This window comes from Ciona robusta, chromosome 9, assembly GCF_009617815.1.
Source record: "Ciona robusta chromosome 9, ASM961781v2".
NCBI lineage: Eukaryota > Metazoa > Chordata > Ascidiacea > Phlebobranchia > Cionidae > Ciona > Ciona robusta.
Window position 1 is genome coordinate 3,068,391 of NC_143243.1, and position 21,550 is coordinate 3,089,940.

General features: G+C 31.9%; 1 protein-coding gene across 1 annotated transcript in view; it reads left to right on the plus strand.

The window, feature by feature from the left end:
• Window positions 1–21,550, plus strand: part of LOC149730876 (uncharacterized) — a 34,576-nt gene that overhangs the window by 1,605 nt on the left and 11,421 nt on the right. The window contains exons 2-35 of the mRNA XM_089884138.1: window positions 37–179; window positions 591–693; window positions 1,123–1,231; window positions 1,610–1,692; window positions 2,252–2,364; window positions 2,519–2,660; window positions 3,053–3,225; window positions 3,504–3,638; window positions 4,482–4,640; window positions 5,283–5,489; window positions 5,830–5,868; window positions 5,929–5,996; window positions 6,838–6,943; window positions 7,244–7,381; window positions 7,839–8,025; window positions 8,513–8,640; window positions 9,270–9,391; window positions 10,073–10,195; window positions 10,923–11,064; window positions 11,607–11,720; window positions 12,126–12,243; window positions 12,885–13,018; window positions 13,636–13,715; window positions 14,141–14,254; window positions 14,839–15,001; window positions 15,626–15,738; window positions 16,399–16,532; window positions 16,929–16,969; window positions 17,519–17,698; window positions 17,959–18,077; window positions 18,589–18,754; window positions 19,639–19,766; window positions 20,275–20,416; window positions 21,158–21,346. Of these exons, the coding sequence (XP_089740264.1) occupies window positions 37–179; window positions 591–693; window positions 1,123–1,231; window positions 1,610–1,692; window positions 2,252–2,364; window positions 2,519–2,660; window positions 3,053–3,225; window positions 3,504–3,638; window positions 4,482–4,640; window positions 5,283–5,489; window positions 5,830–5,868; window positions 5,929–5,996; window positions 6,838–6,943; window positions 7,244–7,381; window positions 7,839–8,025; window positions 8,513–8,640; window positions 9,270–9,391; window positions 10,073–10,195; window positions 10,923–11,064; window positions 11,607–11,720; window positions 12,126–12,243; window positions 12,885–13,018; window positions 13,636–13,715; window positions 14,141–14,254; window positions 14,839–15,001; window positions 15,626–15,738; window positions 16,399–16,532; window positions 16,929–16,969; window positions 17,519–17,698; window positions 17,959–18,077; window positions 18,589–18,754; window positions 19,639–19,766; window positions 20,275–20,416; window positions 21,158–21,346 (4,355 nt within the window). The remainder of the gene's footprint in view (window positions 1–36; window positions 180–590; window positions 694–1,122; window positions 1,232–1,609; window positions 1,693–2,251; window positions 2,365–2,518; window positions 2,661–3,052; window positions 3,226–3,503; window positions 3,639–4,481; window positions 4,641–5,282; window positions 5,490–5,829; window positions 5,869–5,928; window positions 5,997–6,837; window positions 6,944–7,243; window positions 7,382–7,838; window positions 8,026–8,512; window positions 8,641–9,269; window positions 9,392–10,072; window positions 10,196–10,922; window positions 11,065–11,606; window positions 11,721–12,125; window positions 12,244–12,884; window positions 13,019–13,635; window positions 13,716–14,140; window positions 14,255–14,838; window positions 15,002–15,625; window positions 15,739–16,398; window positions 16,533–16,928; window positions 16,970–17,518; window positions 17,699–17,958; window positions 18,078–18,588; window positions 18,755–19,638; window positions 19,767–20,274; window positions 20,417–21,157; window positions 21,347–21,550) is intronic.

Below are 21,550 nucleotides of genomic sequence, written 5' to 3' on the forward strand. Positions count from 1 at the left end.
GGGCAGCTTAGGTATCCTACCACAATGTTTATTTAGAAATTGGAAATATGGTGAACCAAACAACGCCTATATGGAGAACTGTGCTGAGATTTGGATTGCTGATCCAATAGTTAACGATAAACAATGGAATGACAATTCCTGTGAAGCTACTCGTACTTTTGTTTGTAAAAGGCCAACGGGTAAGTTTTAGTTTACCAATAAATTTTGTTTTCATTAGAACTTTAACTTGATAATAATTAAACATTTATGGCTTGTTTGTCTGCTAGGTGTAGCGACCACGCTTATTTTCTTTCATTTAAACGGAAGTATGTTTTTAACTGTAAGCGTGTTTTAACAACTGTTGTTTTGTCGCTATATCCTTTTTTTATTTAAAGCGTTTCTAAATCTTAGGTATTGAAATATCAAATAAAGTTATTATTATTATAAAATTAGACACAAACATAAAATCCTAGATTTTAAGCTTAAAATGTATGGAAAATGTATTTAATAGAGTAATAAAATTTTAAACCAGTTAAGTTTTGGTACAGTTGAAAATACTAAATCTTTGTTTTGTGGTGCTGTTTGGTATTAAAAATTATCCTTTTTTTCAGGAACATTTAGTTCATGTCCCAGCAATTATGTGAATTTGGGCGATCGATGTTATTATGTTTCATCTTTATCATCTCAGTGGCAAGATGCACAAGCTGAATGCAAGTATGTATAACGAATATATACGAAACCAAACACTTGCGTTATAACGACTGTCGTTGCCCGCCACGAGCGTATATTTAGAAGAATAAGAAAAGTTAGAACACCTTTTCTTTCTTTTTTCTCATTCCATTTGGTAGTAATCAAAGAAGGTTCAAAGAATTATAAAACGGATATCCTCAAGACTCCCATAGACCGTTGTTAATTATTTAAAACACGATCAGGAAATTTGGATATTATGTGGTTTCCGTCTTCCCCTACCCTACTATACAATAATGTTGAATATAATATAGCTAGCTTATCTGGTTATGCCTCATAATATATATTTACCTAAAATGCAATGTAAATTTTGTTTAACACATTTTATCAACTTTTTGTATTTTTTTAAGCTGGTGTAATAATTCAGCCAATACATTGTATTTCTATTTATCTTAGAAAGCAAGGAGCTAATCTTGCTTCAATTGGTTCTGGTGGCGAACAAACTAATGTTGAATCCTTGATCAACGGCTACAGTGAAAATTTTTGGATTGGTCTTTCTGACACGGTACGTATGAAACTGAATGTAATTTGCTTAACTAGGCTAGTGGGAAACGACAGTTGGTATAGCATGTTTTGTTTCATAAACCTCATGTCCGCTCATGAGTCACCACATATGTGACTTTGTGGGTGATCATTTTTTTCTATATGGCTGATAATTTAGACAACCCATCAGTGACCACCGGGTTGGAACAATACTATTAAATGTCTTGCCCAAGAACACAAAAGCCCACAATGGTAGTTCCGTCGAGCCTTGGTGGTTCCGTCGAGCCTTGTAGTTCCGTCGAGCCTTGAAGCCCACAATGGTAGTTCCGTCGAGCCTACCTCTGGGTTGTCTTGAATATCTACTAGATTACAAATTGACATATGATTAATATTTATACAGGCAAGTCCAGATACGTTGACCTGGGTTGACACTGCAACAGTGTACAGCTACAAACACTGGGCTCCAAACCAACCACCAAACCCGTAAGTACATTAGGCTTTAAAAGCCTGCTTCTAATTAATGAATATCAATAGTGTTAGGTAAGTGCGTGGTCCGGCACACTGCTGTAACGGCCTACCCCTATTGACCAGACTGATGTAGGCCTTCTTAGTTAATAGTTTAATCATATATAACAGATAGTATCATAAAAAGATGAGCCCATAGCTAAACAACAACCATAGTAAAGCTAGAAACAATACAGAAGCACGTCACAGCAAACTATGCACAAAAACCACAAACATATACAACGATGGAATAAAAAATACGTCACACTAGTTATGGTTGGTTGAAAAGGTATTACCACAGCTGTGCTAATGGATACCAACATAGCATGCTTGGTTTGAGCCAAGTATTAAAACTTTGCGTGAAGGCCCTTTAGTTTAAATTTATTTAATTTTTTTTGTTGGCCTGACAAACATTGCCACTCTTTATTTCATGACATATATAAACACGAACCAACTAAAAAACTATGCTAACCACAAAAGCTAACCAAAAAACTAAGCAAACCACTTCAAAAACTAAGCTAACCATTTTCGTGTGTAGCCTTCCATACCATGGCAGTACATGCACAGAGATAAGCCAAATATTAGGATGGACATGGAATGTGGTCAAATGTTCAGTAGAAAAGAGGTTTATTTGTGAACGTGGTTTAAAAGGTAGGTTTTATATCCTTTGATATTTTAACTAAATTTTAGTTTTTTAACTAGGTTTTATATCCTTTAATTTTTCTAACTAATTTTTTTGGTGAATATTAAAATGCCTGTATATTTGCATTTCTGTGGAAAATGTTTTTTTTTTTTTATTTTCTAGCTCAATGTCCTACTGGTTGGTTGTACTTTGCTGGGAGCGGTAAATGTTATGAATTTGATATTAACCCAAATAGAAAATCAACATGGACTACTTCAAAGGAGATTTGTCTTGGCCTGGGTGGTGGAATGCTTAAAATATTGGAGTAAGTTTGATCACCTGGTATTTAAAATAGAAATTAAGCATTTTAAATAACAAACACTTTATCGAAAGTTTGAAATTCTACAATTATTGTGGATTATGTTTTTTTTTATGCATTGTTTCTTATTCATGTTCTAAATTTGCTTAATGTATTTTTTGTTTTGCAAATTCGCTGCTTGTGACTGCTACCATTGACGGTGTATGTACACCCCTTGTTACAACGACTGTCGTTTGCCCCTCCATGGGAGGATAAATAAGTTACATACGTAGTAACTTGTAAGCGGCACAAGGTGTATGAAATAAAACGTTTGTGTTATTACCACTGTTGTTGCCTTGCAATGCAAGGATAAATACGATAGATAACATTCATTCATTCAACTTGAATATTTGATCCAGCCAAGATGAAGAAACATTTGTGGGAAGTGTGTTGGAATCCTACGCCAGTAACGGTCACCCCCTCGTGTGGTTGGGTGCGTCTGATATCGGACACGATGATCAAGTCACTTGGTGGGATCAAACCAACATAGAAACACCATTTTGGAGTTCACACATGCCCGATTATGTGCAAGGTTATATTTTATTGCAATCCTAATACTAATTTTAAACAATTTGTTGGTCATTGGTTTATTTTGAAACAAAATATTTTTTTAAATATCTTGAATTTTTTCATTAAATGTTCATACTTTATTTATACTACTATTTAGATGATCAGTTAAAATTGAATCAATATGTAAAAAAAGTATTTAAAAAGTGTGGTAAAAAGTATTTTTTTAATGAACATAAAAAATTGTTAACATTAAATTGGATCAAATAAACAATTCAACAAACAGCCATTTTCCAACTTTAGGAAGGGATGATTGTGTTGCTCTTTATACGGGGCGAACCACAAGTAATTGGGAGACAGCAACTTGTTTTGAAGAAAGGGGTCACATATGTGAAATTCCTGAAGGACAAGGTCTACCAGCTGCACCAGTTGTAACAGGTGAATTTGTTTGTTGAATTAGTTATCTAATGCAACGATTTTGCAAATTTGGCCAATATAAAATTACTTAGTTCTGTAAGGATCTGGTACTAGAAAATGTAACAGACAAAAATCAAGTCCAACCAATTGTTGTATTACAGTTATAGATATATATTTTACCTAAATGGCATCGTCAGTCTCCTTTTCAAATAGAATCATGATTAAATCTCTTTAATATAACAATTGGTTGGACTTAATTTTTATCTGTTACATTTTTGTAGCACCTGATTTTTACTATATTTCACAAAACAAGAATCGTTCAACTATTTGAACATTTGTGTAATTTATTACAAGTTATAAATACTGCAATGCAAAAATTCATGCTCATTGTTCTTATTATACATTAAATATAAGCATTTATATCTTAAGATGGTAAGCATTTTCAATAGCAAGTTAAATTTAATGACAAATTAACACAAACTAGTTGTTTGTAGCGTTCTAATAGTTGGTTAACTTTCAACCACATCATTAAATTACAAGGAATAACATATTACTAAAGCTTTGAGTAACATTTTTGTTAGTTTATTGAAATTAGCTATTTAGTTAAATTTTAAAATGTTTTTTTTCAAAATTATACATTAAATATAAGCATTTATACCTTAAGATGGTAAGCATTTTCAATAGCAAGTTAAATTTAATGACAAATTAACACAAACTAGTTGTTTGTAGCGTTCTAATAGTTGGTTAACTTTCAACCACATCATTAAATTACAAGGAATAACATATTACTAAAGTTTTGAGTAACATTTTTGTTAGTTTATTGAAATTAGCTATTTAGTTAAATTTTAAAATGTTTTTTTTCAGTTGAGGGTCGTTGTGATGAAGGCTGGAGACATCTAAAAGGTTTTTGTTATTTTTTTGGTTCAATGGAAAAAACTCAACAAAATGCTGAATCTTACTGTGTGTCTAAAAAGTCTCATCTAACCAGTATAACTACAGATGATGAATTGTCTTTTATTGTTGGTATGTATGTGGTGTTTCTGTATTTATTTGGAACTATAAAAGTATGTGTTGATTAATAGCCTGTTAGATAGAGTTTGCTTTATTTAAAACGAATATGTAGAGTCAAATTTTATCACTTTGTGAAAATATTTTTGCTTTTAAATGTGGCCACAATGTGTATGAAATACATTGTTCGGCGCCAGGTCAAAGTGGTTTGCGACCTGCTTCTAACTCAGAGGTAAAGGATTTAAGGCTTGTCGCTGCTACCATTGTGGGCGATGTGTCCTTGGGCAAGACACTTAACAGCAATTGCTCCAAACTAGTGGTCACTAATGGGTTGTCCAAATTATCAGCCATACATAAAAAATAAAAAAATCTAAAAAAAACAATCACCCACAAAGTAACATACATGGTAACTCGTAAGCTGACATGAGGTGTATGAACACGCGTGTTACAACGACTTCCATTTTCCGGCCACGCGAGGATAAAGTAAGTTACATCCATTCATTGTGTATGAATTAATGCCCCAAAATAATCATCTATAAAGTTACAAGCTTGTACTGTAAGCGGGGACGGGGGGTATGAAACACAGCATGTGTGTTGTATTTGCTTTTCCATACAAGGATAAACCAAGTTATATTTCATGGTTGTATTATTTCTAAGGCAACCTTCAACAAACAAGTTGGATTGGTTTGATGAAGCAAGGGGGAGGTTTTATTTGGAAAGATGGAACAACAGACACCAGTTATGATAATTGGAAAAACACCGAACCAAATAATGATGGAAATTGTGTTTCTATTGATCAACAAGGGGAGTGGAGTGATGGTTCTTGCTCCATCATGTGGTCATTTGTTTGCAAAAAAGATGAGAGTATGTTTTAAAATATTAATATATTTGTTGTGTATTTTAATTTTTATTTAATAATAATATATAGTAAGGTGGTGGGAAGACAGGACACCTTTAGCACATAATATCTAAATACCCTGATCATGTTTTAAACAATTAACAATGGTCTATGGGAATCATAAGGATATGCTTTTTCTTTGAATGTTTTTTGTTTACTACGAAATGGGACAAGAAATTAGAGCTAAAAGGTGTCCTATCTTTTCCCACCCTACTATTTTTTTTATTTTTTTTGTTGTAAATAATAATATATTTTTTTGTTTTAATGTTTTTTTTTTATAATTTTAATATTTCTTTTAACTTCCAGTTCCAACACAAACTGTTACCATCCCTCCTCCAAGTTATGGTAAGTTAATTTTGTTTGAAAAATAAAAATATAACTTTATATAATTTTTGTTCATATTAGTCCCAGATTTAGAAAAATGTGGCGGTAATGGTTATATATCAGACCCCAGCAGCGACAGATGTTACAAGGTAATCTCTTATATTTTAGTGAATTTGAAAACAATTTTAAATTATAAAACCATTTTCATCACTAACCTACTATGCATGTTCCTGTTACGTTACATTTTGTTTTAAAATCCGTGTAGATTTGTTAAATAGTTAATAAAAAATTTATTTGTCTCACCGACTACGGTATTGAAGATTTTGTGTATGCTGTTAAACCTCGGTTTTGGGTTAATTGTACAACTATGTTAACTTTGTTTCTCTCTTAGAAATATTTTAAACGAAAAGTCAGGATATAGCGACAAAACAACAGCTGCTAAAACATGCTTACAGTTAAAAACATACTTACATTTAATTGGAAGAAAAAGTAGTCGCTACACCTAACAGACAAACAAGCCATTTATGTTTAAGTATTTTAACTCTAGGTAAATTTTCTATCTTAATGTTAATTAGTAATATTTTTAAAAATATTAAAGATAGGCCAAGAAGTATTCAAATCGTGTGCAGCCAGTACAAGTTTTATATTTACCCATATATTTTTTTAATATTGATTTTCATATTGCATTCTGCCCTATTGTTATCTCACTATGTTATGTATTCCATCATCATGTGTCTTTACACACACTTTTGTTTCTATTAAAAGTTTAACTTGATAATAATTAAACACAAATGACTTGTTTGTCTGCTAGGTGTAGCGAACATGAATATTTTCTTCCAAACAAATAGAAATATGTTTTTAACTGTAACATGTTTTAACAACTGTTGTTTTGTCGCTATATCCTGTCTTTTCGCTCAAAATATTTCAAAATCTTCATTACCGTAATTGAAGAGAAAACAAAGTTAACATAACCACCATGTTATAATTCAGGTGAATCTTGATCCTCGTAGTTGGATCGATGCTCGATACGCATGTCAAGTTGATGGCGGTGAGTTAGCTGGTATCAACTCACCACAGGAGAATGCTCATGTATTCTGTAAGTATTCACAAATGTTTGTTTTTGTAATAATCTGTTTAAATTTTTACTGTTATAACTTCTTTTTAAATTTCTCTCATTAAAAGCATTTTCTGCTTCTGTTTACAATTATGGTGTTATAACGTTTATAATTTGTTGCTGTTTTGTAGTAATTTTTGCTGTTATATTTACTATTCCTAAAACTAGTGTGGTTTAAGTTCACCAAGTCAAACTCTAAAAAAGGATACACACATGCATAAGTTTTTGTTAAATAAAAAGATATAACAGCAAACTGAATTAGTTTGTGCTTTTTTGATGCAGCTCTGATAGAAAATATTCCAAATGAAGTTTACTTTTGGATTGGTGGGAGTGATCAAAATAGTTTCAATGTTGAACTACTGGAACAAGGATGGAGTTGGTCAGATGGAAGTCCATTCAATTATATTAGCTGGGCACCTGGTAATTGGTATTATTCATTTAACTACAATCATTACATATACCCATTAATACACTTCAGGCAATGTTAAAACTCAAAAACATAATCACCCACAAAGTTACGTATTGGTAACCCCATAAGCAGGCAGGAGATGTGTGAAAGAAAACACCTGTGTTATAAGGTCTGTTGTTTCCAATCCCCAACCCATTAGTCACTAATTGTTTTTTTAAATTATCAGCTGCGCAAAAAAAATAAAAAAAGACCCCCCCAAAATAATCACCTACAATGTAACATGCATGGTAACTCGTAAACTGGCACAAGGTGTATAAAACAGAACACCCATGTTATAACGATTGTCATTTACCGGCCATGCAAGGATAAAGCAAGTTACATTGAACGAATGAATGTAAAAACGACAGTTGTTATCACACGGGTTTAACACCTTGTGCCAGCTTAATTAATAATATCTTATATTACCAGGAGAGCCAAATGGTTTTGATTCCACTGAAGATTGCCTTGAAATGTACGGGACCAACGGATTATGGAATGATAATTATTGTTACCGATACCAACCATCTGTTTGTGAGAAAAAAGGCGACGTGACCAACATAGTTGGACCTGATATTACTGATGATAACTGTAATAGTAACGAGGCATGCTGCTTCAGGTGAGATATTTTTACTTTGATTATTTTCTTATCTGTTTTGAAAGGTTTTGGTTTTAACTGACTATTTTTTTAACACGGCTCTTTACTGCTACTATTGTGGGTATATGTGTCCTTGGGCAAGACACTAGTATCACCCACAAAGTAACATTAGTGGTAATTTGTAAGCTGGCTCGAGGTGTATGAAACATAACACCCTGGTTTAACGGCTGTCTTTTTTCGGCCACACGAGGATAAAGTAAGTTACATTATATTACAACAGTTACATTAGGTAAAGCACAAAACTATAAACATATTACAAATGTTTTTTAAACTCATTACAGAAGGATTTCAAACTCAGAACATTCATTGACAATTAAATTTTAAAACATAAATTTAATTCTTTTTAATATTTAATTGATACATAAAAAAAACACATTACAAAATATTTTTATTTAAATATTAAGTATCAGTAACACTTGACAATTTTTTTTCAATTTTTTTTAATTAGACACCTTGGAGCAGAGTATGGTGGTACACTACCTGACTCAGCAATGTCTGCGTCAACAGAACGTGATCAGTGGTTCAGCGCTGACAGAGGTCGACTTAACACACCTTCAGATGTTATCATTATTTCTGGTAATGTAAATAAAATAACTTTGTTTCTAATATAAATAATAACAACTTTATTTGTCTCTGCGATTATGGTAGCAAAGATTTAGAAATATTTTAAACAAAAAGACAAAATATAGCGACAAAACAACAGTTGTTAAAACACGCTTAAAGTTAAAACATATTTACATTTAGTTGGAAGAAAATAAGTGTGGTAGATATATTTCCATGTTTGTTAATAGTTTCTAGATATATTGACAGAACTGTCTGGTGCTGTGGCACAGTGTTTAATGAGCCTGCCTCTAACCAATAGGTTCAGGGTTTAAGTCTCATTGCAGTTATCATTACAGGCGTATGTGTCTTTTGACAATACACATATTTTCTCCAACCCAGTAGTCACTGAAGTGTTGTCTGATTTGTCAGCCATACATAAAAATTAACATATAAAACAACGCCAAACTGGTCTTTAAAGCTATCATATGCAGTACACTGTTGCTACAACTTTGGAAATGTCCTGCCACACTAAGATAAAAAGTGATGTTAACTACTTAACAGCAATGCTTCTCTTTAACAAACCTCTAACCTTGTGTTTTCAATATTCATAGATATATTTTTCTAGATAATGCAAAACTAAAAACTTTTGAAATTTTTCTTAGTTGAAAATGAGATTTCATTTGGAAATGGCCACGGTGCATGGTCGCCTTCATTTGATGATCCCAACAAATGGATACAAGTTGATTTGGCCGATAGATCAGAAGTTAAAGGGATAATTACGCAGGTTAGGTTGTACATTACTGTGACATTTAATATGACGCAGAGTCAAAAATCTTACACAAATATACCTTTTTTTCCCACAATTTCCCACAATTGCCTGCGCAACTCTAACACACTGTAATGAGAATCTCAGATTTTTTAACAAAGAGTGCTTGCATTTTGAGTGGGTAGACACTAAAATGGGGTATGTTTTCGAACAACTCCTATTCACTGTGACAAGTATGCCATCCTAGTTTTCCGTAAATGATTGTGTTTGAATAAATGTAACTTTATCCTCATGTGGGCGAAAAACCACAGTCGTTATAACACGGATGTTCTGTTTCATACACCTTATTCCAGCTTATAGGTTACCAAGTATGTTACTTTGTGAGTGATTATATTTTTTTAAATTTTTTTCTGTATGACTGAAAAACTTGGATCAGAAATATTGAAATTAGAAATTTTAGAATTACCTTAATGATTAGAAATACCATAACATTAGTTCATTATCCTGCATAATTATAACAAAAACCATAACTTAAAACTGCAAGAACATTAAACAACACTACTTTAAACAGGCAACAGCTATAAAGAAAATCTTTCTATGAAAATATCATAAGTTAAAAAAATTATTATTTGAAACAGATTAGTGTGTAATATGATAAAAACATCTCAAACCGATAAATCTAATAATACCTGCACACAGGGTCGTAATGGGATTATACAATACTCTGAGAGACAGTGGGTAACATCATTTAAAGTGTCATACAGTCAAGATGCAAGTTCAGGCAAATGGGAATTTGTTTCCGATGAAAATGGTGATCCAATCGTAAGTTTTGTTTTAACATTAATAGGTATTAAAAAATCACAATTTTTGTCAAGAAACTGTAGTTGTGACACAATTTTTAAATAAAATAAGACAGGCAATAAATTTATAGTTGTTTACTTAAATGTAATCAGAATAGGTTAGTGTGTATTGTTTGTAGAGTGCAACAGTCTTTTTACTGTTACTTTCAATTTTTTACTTTTTTTTTAAACTTTTCCGATCTTTGTTACAATAACTGAAGAGTCAAAATAAAGACATAACCATGCTCTTACTTTATTTGCGGCGTAAATAACAAAATAACTTCTTTCCATACAATCCGTTTTGCCTCATTTCAAGCCATTACTTCTGGGTGGTAAGACAGTCACGTCTTATTTCCAAATCCCAATCTAACAAGTAATTGCATTTTTACATTTAACCGGCTACTTGCCTAGCCGTAAAAATTTAAAAATTAGTTTTTTTATTTTTGATAATTTAATTGCCTTACCATACCTATTACTATAATACATACATATTGTTTTATTGTTTAAATATTGTTTTTCGAAAATTGAAAAGCTGTTTTGTTTTTCTGATAATTTAAATGCATTATCATACCTATTACTATAATACATAAATATTGTTTTATTGTTTAAATATTGTTTTGTGAAAATTGAATTTTTTTTTTATTATCTGATAATTTAAATGCCTTACCATACCTATTACTATAATACATACATATTGTTTTATGAAACAGGAATTTCCAGCAAACTCCGATCAAAACACCCAAGTCACCAACTTATTTCCACGACCCCTCATTGCACGTCATATGAGATGTCACCCGATAACTTGGTTTGATGCTCCTTGTATGAGGTTGGAATACATTGGCTGTAAAAGCTGTGAGTGCATTTGTATTAAAGTTTTATACATAGTAGGGTGAGGAAAGATGGGACACCTTTTCATTCTATTTTCTTGTCTCATTTGGTAGTAAACAAAGAACATTCAAAGAATTATAAAACCGTATCCACCTGACCCCCATCAACAGTTGCTAATTGTTTAAAACACAATCAGGATATTTGGATATTATGTGCAAAAGGTGTCGCATCTTACCTGGCAGTAATATAAATACGCTGTTGCTGGCAGGCATGCATGTTGTACGCCCGACAGGGTTCTCACAATTTTTATGATTAGGATCTGAAATGATCCTTGTTTCGGAAATCTATTTAGGTGGCTTCATGAAGTTATACTTGTAAGTGTCTTGCCCAGGACACATCTGCCAACAATAATAGTAGTGACAACCCTCAAATCCATAACGTTTCTGTTGTATTTATAGCATTTTTTCTTATTTTTAGAAAAAGTTAATTCATTTGGAAAATCTATATTCAATTTACACAAAAAAAAAAAATTTTCTTAAAAAATAAAAATAGTTTATATTCCACAGCATGTGTTAACAAGCTTGGAATGAACAGTGGTCTTATTGCTGATGATCATATAACGGCATCAAGTCAGAAGAATGGAAGGGAAGCAACAAAAGCCCGTCCACCAGTTGATTCAAGTAATTCTCATAAAAATGTTAAATTCCCAATTTGAATGAATAAATAAAAGTAATTTACCTTAATCTCGTGTGGCCGGAAAATGACAGTCGATAAACACGGGTGTTCAGTTTCATACATCTCATGCCAGTTTCATGTTACCAAGTATGTTATTTCATGGGTGAATGTAGATATTTATTTTTACATTTTCAGTTGTGTATTATGTATTTTGAAAAGTATTCCTGGCCCTACATCATGTCTATAATTTAAGGTGAGGTCTTGGTAACGTTTTCAAGCCATGCCCCTCTTAATAATATCTGTAAAACGCACACTCACTTTTTGCTTAGATAAATACACATAGTCATAACTCATAATACAACTTGTTTTTTTTTCACTTGTGAATTTTTTGTAAAAAATATTTTGTTTAGATGAATGCTTAGCAAGGGCTTCAGATAATGGAGCTAACTATCGTGGTTGGATTTCAAAAACTGTATCAGGAATAACTTGTCAGGATTGGTCTTCTCAATCACCTCATCCCCACAGCTTGTAAGTAAATCCTACCAAACATTCTTGGACAAACTTATCACACAAAATGTGGTACAAATATAAGTGGGCACGGACACATGGTGTATATGAAACTGAAACACAAAGTGTGCAATAGAAAACTCGTGTTTACGTCTAAGTAGCACCTCCACAAATATAAACAACAAATATGTTTAAAACGCATTGATCCAGTTATATAATTTCAGTAACAACAACAACAAGTAAATAAAAACCAATGTTAATTTAATTAACTGCAGTAAAAAAATGCCAGAAAATTAGTTTTAGGAGAATATGGCCGTTAGCAACAGAAGTTATATAAATTATAACACATGAAAAACCTTAAATAAAACCTTTTTAAAATCTAATTGTCTGTCAAGACTATGTTTATATTCGTGCTGTCATATATCACAAAGTATTTGATATCTATGTATCGTATCACATGATCGCATCATATTTCATAACCATGCTTTTAACTCGATAGGCTCGACTAACAACATACCAAACTAACTAAGTCCAAGTCTAGTCTTTAAATATTAGAACTAGACAGTGGAACACTATACAAACCACTGAAACAACAATTGTAGTAAAAAAAAATAGTTTTAGGTAAAAAGGTTCATTAGCAATGGAAGTTATTTTAATTACAGCACATCAGACAAATACCCAACATCAGATTTACGGAATAATTTTTGCCGAAACCCTGATGGGAAGTCCTCACCCTGGTGTCTTACTACAGATCCTAATGTGGAATGGGAAAGTTGTTTTGTACCAGTTTGCCCAAGTGAGTCTTTCCTTCTGCTGTTGTTGTTACCGGGCATACTGTTATATATAACTACATAGCTCTTTTATTAAAAACGTGTAAACAAATGTTTTATCTACTTTACAGAGTTTTCAATGGAACAGTTTTGAATTATTTTTTTTATGTTTTTTTTTATGTTTTGTCCACATTACAGAGTTTTAATGGAATATTATTTATACACTAAGACTTTTTCTGTTTTTTATTAAGTTTCAGTACAAATGCGCAAGATTATTTTTTATAAATAAATGTAGCTTGTTTTATCCTCGATGGCGGAAAACGGCAATTGCTCTAAACATGCTATGTTTCATACATCTCGTACCAGCTTACGAGTTACCACATATGTCACTTTGAGGGTAATGACTTTTTGTGTTATATGACTGACAATTTAAACAATTAGTTAGTGACCACTGGGTTGGAGCAATTGCCGTTAAATGTCTTGTTCAAGGACACATACACCCACAATGGTAGCAGCTTGGACCCATAACCTCTGAATTAGAGACAGGCGTGCCACTGCCAACTGTTCTACGACGCCAGATTAGAGTCTCTTATGTTCTAAAATCCTAAGGCAAATATTGTTACCACAAACTTTATTTTTTTAGGTTATTCTGGTTCTGGTTGGTCACCCACCTCCACAAGTTCATCACAATATATTCAAGTTATGTTTGATGATTATTACAAAGTAAGAATTTATTAATTCTCCTTAGTTCAATCATTATATAAATACCTTGGATGTAAACAAATAATGATTCCTGGAAATGTCACTGCTCTTACTATGACCTAGTAACTTATTAACTGATATACAAACAATTGCATTGCAATGTACCTGTTGGTATGATTGTCAAGCATGGCAAACATTTTTTTATTTTTTTGGTTTTGTTTTTCAATAAAATTCCATTGCGAATAAATAGATTTAGAAAAAAATCCGCACATACATTGTTGGAAATATATATTCTTCCATTTAGGATTTATCTTTAATATAAATGTATAAAATCAATGCAAAGGGTGTTTAAATAAACAGTGCAAATCCGATAAAAAAATTAAAATTGTTTTAAAAATTTTTTAAATTTGTTTTGTCCAAATATTTTTTCAATCTGATCCCACTAGGTGTCAGGAGTAACAATATACGGAACTACATCGTCGTTGGCAACATACCAGATCGGTTTCAGTGACGATGGGAGTAATTTCAAGTTGTACCAGGACCAAACTGGTTCTAACCACGTCAGTAAATTATTACACACAGTGTATTTGGGTGTATGTTGATTTATGTTAAATATTAATACCTTATGTGGATAATATGACATGTGAATTAAATGTTAGTGTACTACGTTGCAAATAGTCTCATTCTGTTTGTTCACGTCAAATCAAAACATAAAATAAACAAAGAAATAAAATTTAGCTATTTCACAGCTATATGCTATAAGTGATTTTTAGCTTTTTGCCTGGATATCATTTATATTACTGTGGGGTAAGATGGGACAACGTTAGCACATAATATTCAAATATCATGATCGTGTTTTAAACCAATAACAACCATATATAAAAGTCGTTAGGATATGGTTTTATAATTCTTTGAATGCTCTATATCCACTACCAAATGGGATCAGGAAATATAATTAGAAGGTGTCCCATCTTCCCCCACCTTACTATTTAAAAAAATGGTTTACTAAACTTTTTTTATATATTCTTATGTTGGGGTAATGTTCAAACATTTTCCTCCATCTTAGTCCCTGACATACTTTGCTGTAAGATCTCATCCATATAAATAAAATAAGGAAACCTTATTTTACTTTCAATGTGTTCAGGTATTTACTGGACTGACAAATGGCTTGACCGAGTACACAGACATTTTGCGTGAACCGGTTTCAACCAGATTCATCCGGATTTATCCACAATCATGGAACAATGATCCAATCATGCAGTTTGAACTACTTGGCTGTTATGTCAATAACAGAGTAACTTGTAAAGGTTGGTTAAAAATATTTCCTCATGTGAATAACAGTAAAAATGTATGTAAAAATACAAGGATAGGGTAACTTCGACTACAATAATAATAACTTTACTTGTCTCTTCGATTACGGTAGCGAAGATTTAGAAATATTTTAAACGAAAAGTGAGGATATAGCGTAAAAACAACAGTTGTTAAAACACGTTTGCAGTTAAAAACATATTTACATTTAATTGGAAAAAATCTAATAGAATCAAATCTACTTATGTCTTTTTTTTATCAGTGGCCTACAACTGGATTCCTACACTAGGTGTGCCATAGAATAATCATAATCCAACTGTAAATAAAGTAGAATTTTGATTTATTCATTTAATCTGCAATTGGTACTATAATAATGAAAAGTCTAAAATAATATATATTACGAAATGGTTTAATTTTAATAAAATAGAGTTTGTATTGGGATTAAAAAAGGCTGTAGAGCATTGCGTATGCACTTCTTAACACAATTTTAAAGTATAACCATTGGGGTAATTGGCTAATCCTGGCCTAAATCCTAGGATCCATTGCGTGCCATGCTGCGGGACCTCACCCACAGAATAAAATGGGTAGCCGAATTTTCCTGAAGTTTTCCTTCTTTATTACAGACACAGGCACAATATGGTCAGGTGACACAGATACGTTCACGCTTGACTGCCCAGGAGGTTGTGTTGAGGATATTGGGGCAGGAACTGTGTGGGGAACAGATGTTTATACCTTGGTATGTATGTTGCTGCTGGTTCCCTTTGTTGTTTTAATTAATTTTTTTTTCATTACTGTCGCCAACCCTGTAGCACATTTGGTTAGTGCGCCTGCGTTTAAGAGGTAATGGGTTCAAGGTTCTTTGCTGCTACCATTGTGGGCAACACTTAACCGCAATTGCTCCAACCCAGTGGTCACTAAGGGGTTGTCCAAATTTTCAGCTACACATTAAAAAAATTAAAAAAAAAACCAAAAATAATTACGCACAAATAACACACTTGGTAACTCGTAAAGTGGCTCGAGGTGTATGAAACAGAACACCTGTGTTTAACAACTGTCGTTTTCTGGCCACACGAGGATAAAGCAAGTTGGAACCGTTTATTCATTTAATTTTGTTATGTTGTCTGGTACAAATAGAAGAACTTCTGTTCCATAATTGTTACCAAAGTACTTGCATAAGAATGCATAATTGTTACCAAAGTACTTTAGGTTTACATTTTAGTATTCATCAGTAAATTTTACAGAAAATAGTCCTAAAAACAGGTGAAATACCTATTTTTGTGATTTTTTACAAAGCTTTGTAGCTCCACATAACTGACCCACACACTTTTTAAAAATTGCCGGAATGATATGTTTACCAAATACATTGGATCAGTTTTTTATGATTTTTTTTGCCCAGAATTCTGCTGTGTGTCCTGCAGCAGTACATGCTGGTAAAGTATTGAATTCACATGGGGGAAGTGTTATCATGCAAAACATGGGGGGACAGCTCTCATATCTTGGTACATACAGGAATGGAATCACTTCACAATCGTAAGTTTAATAACTGCAGTTGGAATAATGTTGCGATGTACACAATGTTTATTGTCATACAACAATAATAATAACAACTTTATTTGTCTCTTCGATTACCGTAGTGAGGGTTTAAAAATATTTTAAATAAAAAGACAGAACATAGCGACAAAACAACAGTTGTTAAAACCTGCTTATAGTTAAATACATATTTATACTTAAATGGATGAAAATAAGCATGGCCATCACACCTAGCAAACAAAATTGTATTTATGATCAATTACAGTTACATGTAAAATTTTTTTAACTGTACAGCAGTGTAAACTGAAATAAAATATAATTTAATTTTTGTTTTTGTAGTTGTTACATCGCAGGCAATATTTGCAATTAAATTAAAAATGATTGTTTTTTTTTCAGTTTTGAATCTTATTCTGCTTCATTTGTGTTCAGTGGTCAAAGTAAGTTTGTATCCAAAAAAATTTTTTAAGCAACTCACCATGTGTTGTGTACATGTAATATGTTAAATGTAACAGTAAAGGTAAATATTATAATAGTAATAAGTTAAAATAGTTGCATTATTTATAATATGACGTGTAAATTTTGTTCCTTTCCTTTATAATAGGGGTGCCTAGACTGACATGTAAACCAAACCTTTAAAATATATTGAACATATGTAATAACCTATTCTTGTACCATATTTTCTTACTAAAGGGCCCTTGTTAAATATTTAGTTTCATTTAAACCCACAATTCAAAGCTCAAAATTTAAATTGATAAAAACATTTTTATGTTTTTATGTATTTGTTTAAAAAATGTTATGCCTTTGCCCATTTTGTTAAACATGTTATTTCTATGCCCATCTTGGTAAATATGTTATGTCTATGCTCATCTTGTTAAATATGTTATGTCTATGCTCATCTTGTTAAATATGTTATTTCTATGCCCATCTTGTCAAACATGTCATGTCTATGCTCATCTTGTTAAATATGTTATGTCTATGTTCATCAGGTTTGAGATGTGATGATGGTTGGTTGGCTTGGAAGGATCATTGTTATTACTTATCACCAAAAGGAATCCTTGTTAACTGGCATGATGCAAGATCTGCTTGTATCAGTTTAGGTGGTGACTTGGTGTCCATTCTATCTGAAGGGGAAAATAGTTTCATAGAATCGCAAGTATATGTTGCAGGTAACAACATGATGCTTTATACACTAAAATAAAACTATCACAAGTAGGAATAAAGAACAAAAATGTCTACCCACGAGACCACGATTGTCAAGAAGTTACCGATAAGCGGAGATTAGGTATATGAACCACAACGCAGGTGTTATAACGACTGCAGTTGCCCTGCTCCTGTGAGAATATATAAAAAATACCTTTAATTTGTGTAACTTTTATTTACAGATCCAGTTTACTTTACCTTTATTTTTTTGTATTTTACTTTACAGACCTAGGAGATGATGTATGGATTGGATTAAACGATCTGGATACAGTTAATTACTACTTGTGGGCAGATGGAACTCCTGTTACAATGACTAAGTGGTTTTGGGATGAACCTAAATCAACAGTACGTATTTTAATTGTTATACAAGTCCATTTACACATAATTTTTTCATTCCTACTTTTTTATTTATGTTAATTAGTTTTAACATAATCAATTTCCTGTTTATTGTGTTACCATGCTTTTTCCAGATAATTCTGCTTGAATAGTTTAAATCCATAGCATGAATTTAACGTAAATGGCTGGCTTTGTCTGCTAGGTGTAGACTACGCTTATTTTCTTTTCAATACATGTAAGCATGTTTTTAACTGTAAGCGTGTTTTAACAACTGTTGTTTTTTCTGTATATCCCGTCTTTTCGTTTAAAATAAATCTAAATCTTCGCTACCGTAATCAAAGATACAAACAAAGGTATTCTATTATGTTTTAAAGACTGTTTGTTTATTGTTAATTTTTATTGCCTTGTTGTTGTTAATAATTATGTTATTTTTTGTCAGATTTAAACCGGCAACTTAGACCTGTATGTATTGTAATACTTTTGCTTTAGGATTTATAACAATAAAATTTTTTGGGGGCAGACACACAGATGTGTGAACATTTACCGGTTTGAAGGTTATTGGAACGATAAAAAATGCGATGAATTGTTGCCGTACATGTGTAAAAGTGAGAAGCAACTTCTTCCACCTCTCGTAACTCAACAACCTCCAATAGATGAAGGATGTGATCCAGGATGGAGGGCTTATGGTAAGAAGTTGTAAAATAATCTTATTTTTATATTTGCAATAGTTTAATATAAAAATAGAAATACACAAAATGTATTTTACTCGGGCCTTATAGCAAAGTTGGTTAGCGCGCCTGCCTTGAACTTAGAGGTAATGGGTTCAGGGCTTGTCGCTGTTATCATTGTGGCGTATGTATTCTTGGGCAAGACAATTAACGAAAATTGCTCAAGCCCAGTGGTCACTAATGGGTTGTTCAAACTATCAGCCATAAATAAAAAAAACCCACAAAGTAATTTGTAAGCTGGCATGAGGTTTATGAACACTCATGTTATAACGGCTGTCGTTTTCTGCTATACGAGAATAAAACAAGTTTTATTCATTCATTCATTTGTATATAGTTTGACTCTAAAATAAGAACACTCAAAATTTTATTTATTTTTGTATTGGTATATAGTTTGTTATAGAAGCAAAAAATAATCAATAAAAATTATATTAAAATGACCCTAAAGCAGAGCTTATGCTAAGAAAGGCAAAACGTTATTAAATTTGTTATTGCTTTGTGAATATAGTTTAAAATGTGAGCAGAAAAAAAATCTTAATTTTAAATTTTTTTATTTAGTAATTGTAAATATTGTTTGTCACGCAAGATGTATGCACTATATATATAATATTTATATGCCAGAGTTTATGTGGATTTGTTTTATGTGTCTATGAATTAGAGCCATAACCTGTTTAATTGTTTATAATACATAAAATGTCTTTGTTATAATTTATACTAACTTTTTATTTAAATGAGATACTAAATAGCTGGGTTCACAAATTTCAATGTGTTGCATTTAAGGGTCTTAGAAATTTATCTAAAACTTAAAAAAAAATTTTTAAGTTTTATTTATTTTTTCTCCTTAGAGTCTTCATGTTACAAAGCAAGCACAGACGAATACATGTTCATATACGCCAACAGACATTGTGAAGAAAATGGGGCAACATTAGCAAGTGTTCATGATGATTTTGAACAAGCATTCATATTTTCACTGGTGTGTTATTAATGTTTTGTTATTTTCTTATTCAGTTAACCTAAAATTTCACAGCTGTTTTTTTTCCATTAATTTTCTCATTCTTTTATACTAAATTAATATATATAACTTTATTTTTTTGCTGTGCTCCTGGTTTGTTGTTTTGCTGGTAATTTCCACATGTTTTTACTCTAAATTAATGAATGATTTCAACTTATTTATCCTCACGTGGCCATAAAATGACAGTTTTTAAACAAGGATGTTCTCTTTCATACACCTCGCGCCAGCTTACAAGTTACCACATGTGTAGCTTTGAAGGTTATTATTTGGTGATTTTTTATTTTTTGGAAAATTTGTAAGTGACTAATGGTTGGAGTAATTGCTGTAAGTTTCTTGCCCAAGGACAAATACGCCCACAATGGTAGCAGCGGCGGGCCTTGAACCCATTACCTCAGGGTTAATAGCATTGGACAATATACACGCATACCATATATCCGTAATTAACTTTTATACATTTACCATTACACAGGCAGTGAACACACTTCCAGCAGGGCTGGGTTACACTTCATGGATTGGGTTATCAGCCAAACTTACACAAAGTGGTTCATTGTATTACACATGGGAGACTGGGGAGTTGGTCACTTACACTAAGTGGGATAAAAATGAACCAGGTATGTATGTAACTTAAACTCATAGTGAAAAAATTTAAAAAGATACCCCCAAAATAATAACCAATAAAGTAACATATTTGGTAATTCGTAAGCTGGCACGAGGTGTATTGAACAAAACACCTGTGTTTAATGACTGTCGTTTTCCGGTCTCGTAAAGTAAGTTACATTCATGCATTTAACTTATTTTTACTAATGTAACGGGCAAACAACAGTTGTTAAACACGGGTGTTTTGTTTAATACACCTCGTGCCAGCTTACGAATTACCAAATATGTTACTTTATTGGTTATTATTTTGGGGGTATCTTTTTAACTTTTTTACTACGAGTTACCATGCCCACTTACGAGTTACCATGTATGTAACTTTGTGTGTAATTATTTTTTTAGGAATATTTTTATATTTTGTAACGTATAACTGGCAATTTAAATAAAGGAACCACTGGGTAGGAGACTTGGAGTAACTGCCGATAAGTACTTCTTAAAATATTGCACTAGTGCTTGGGGCTTGTTACTCTGGCAAATTTCTAATATTTTATATAAATTAATAATAATAACTTATTTTAAACGAAACAACAGGATATAGCGATAAAACAACAGTTGTTAAAACACGCTTACAGTTAAAAACATATTGATATTTAATTGAAAAAAATAGGCCTGGTCGCTACACCTAGCAGACAAACTAGCCATTTATGTTATATATAAGTAAAAAAAAATATATGTTTTTAATTCCTTTATTTTTATAGATGTAAGATTTTCTTGTGCGTTCCCATTTGTATACCAAGGTGTAACATACTATGAATGTACAACTTATAACCACCCTGGTGGTATAAAGGACACACCATGGTGTAGCATTGATCCAGTGTATAGAGGAAGATGGGTGGATTGTGGAAATGGTAACGAATATGGTTGTACATACATGGATGACCAAACAGGTAACGACACTATGTCAAAACTTTTACTTATTTCATGTTTTTTTAACTTGAAATTTTTATTAATATTTGTCTAAATATTAAGTTAAGTTCTTTTGGGGAGTTTTATTAGTTTTATTCAAGTATTTTTTCTTTATAATTATTTATATAAACTTTTCCAAAATACCTAAAAACTTGATGTTTTAATTAAAATATATATAGATCATT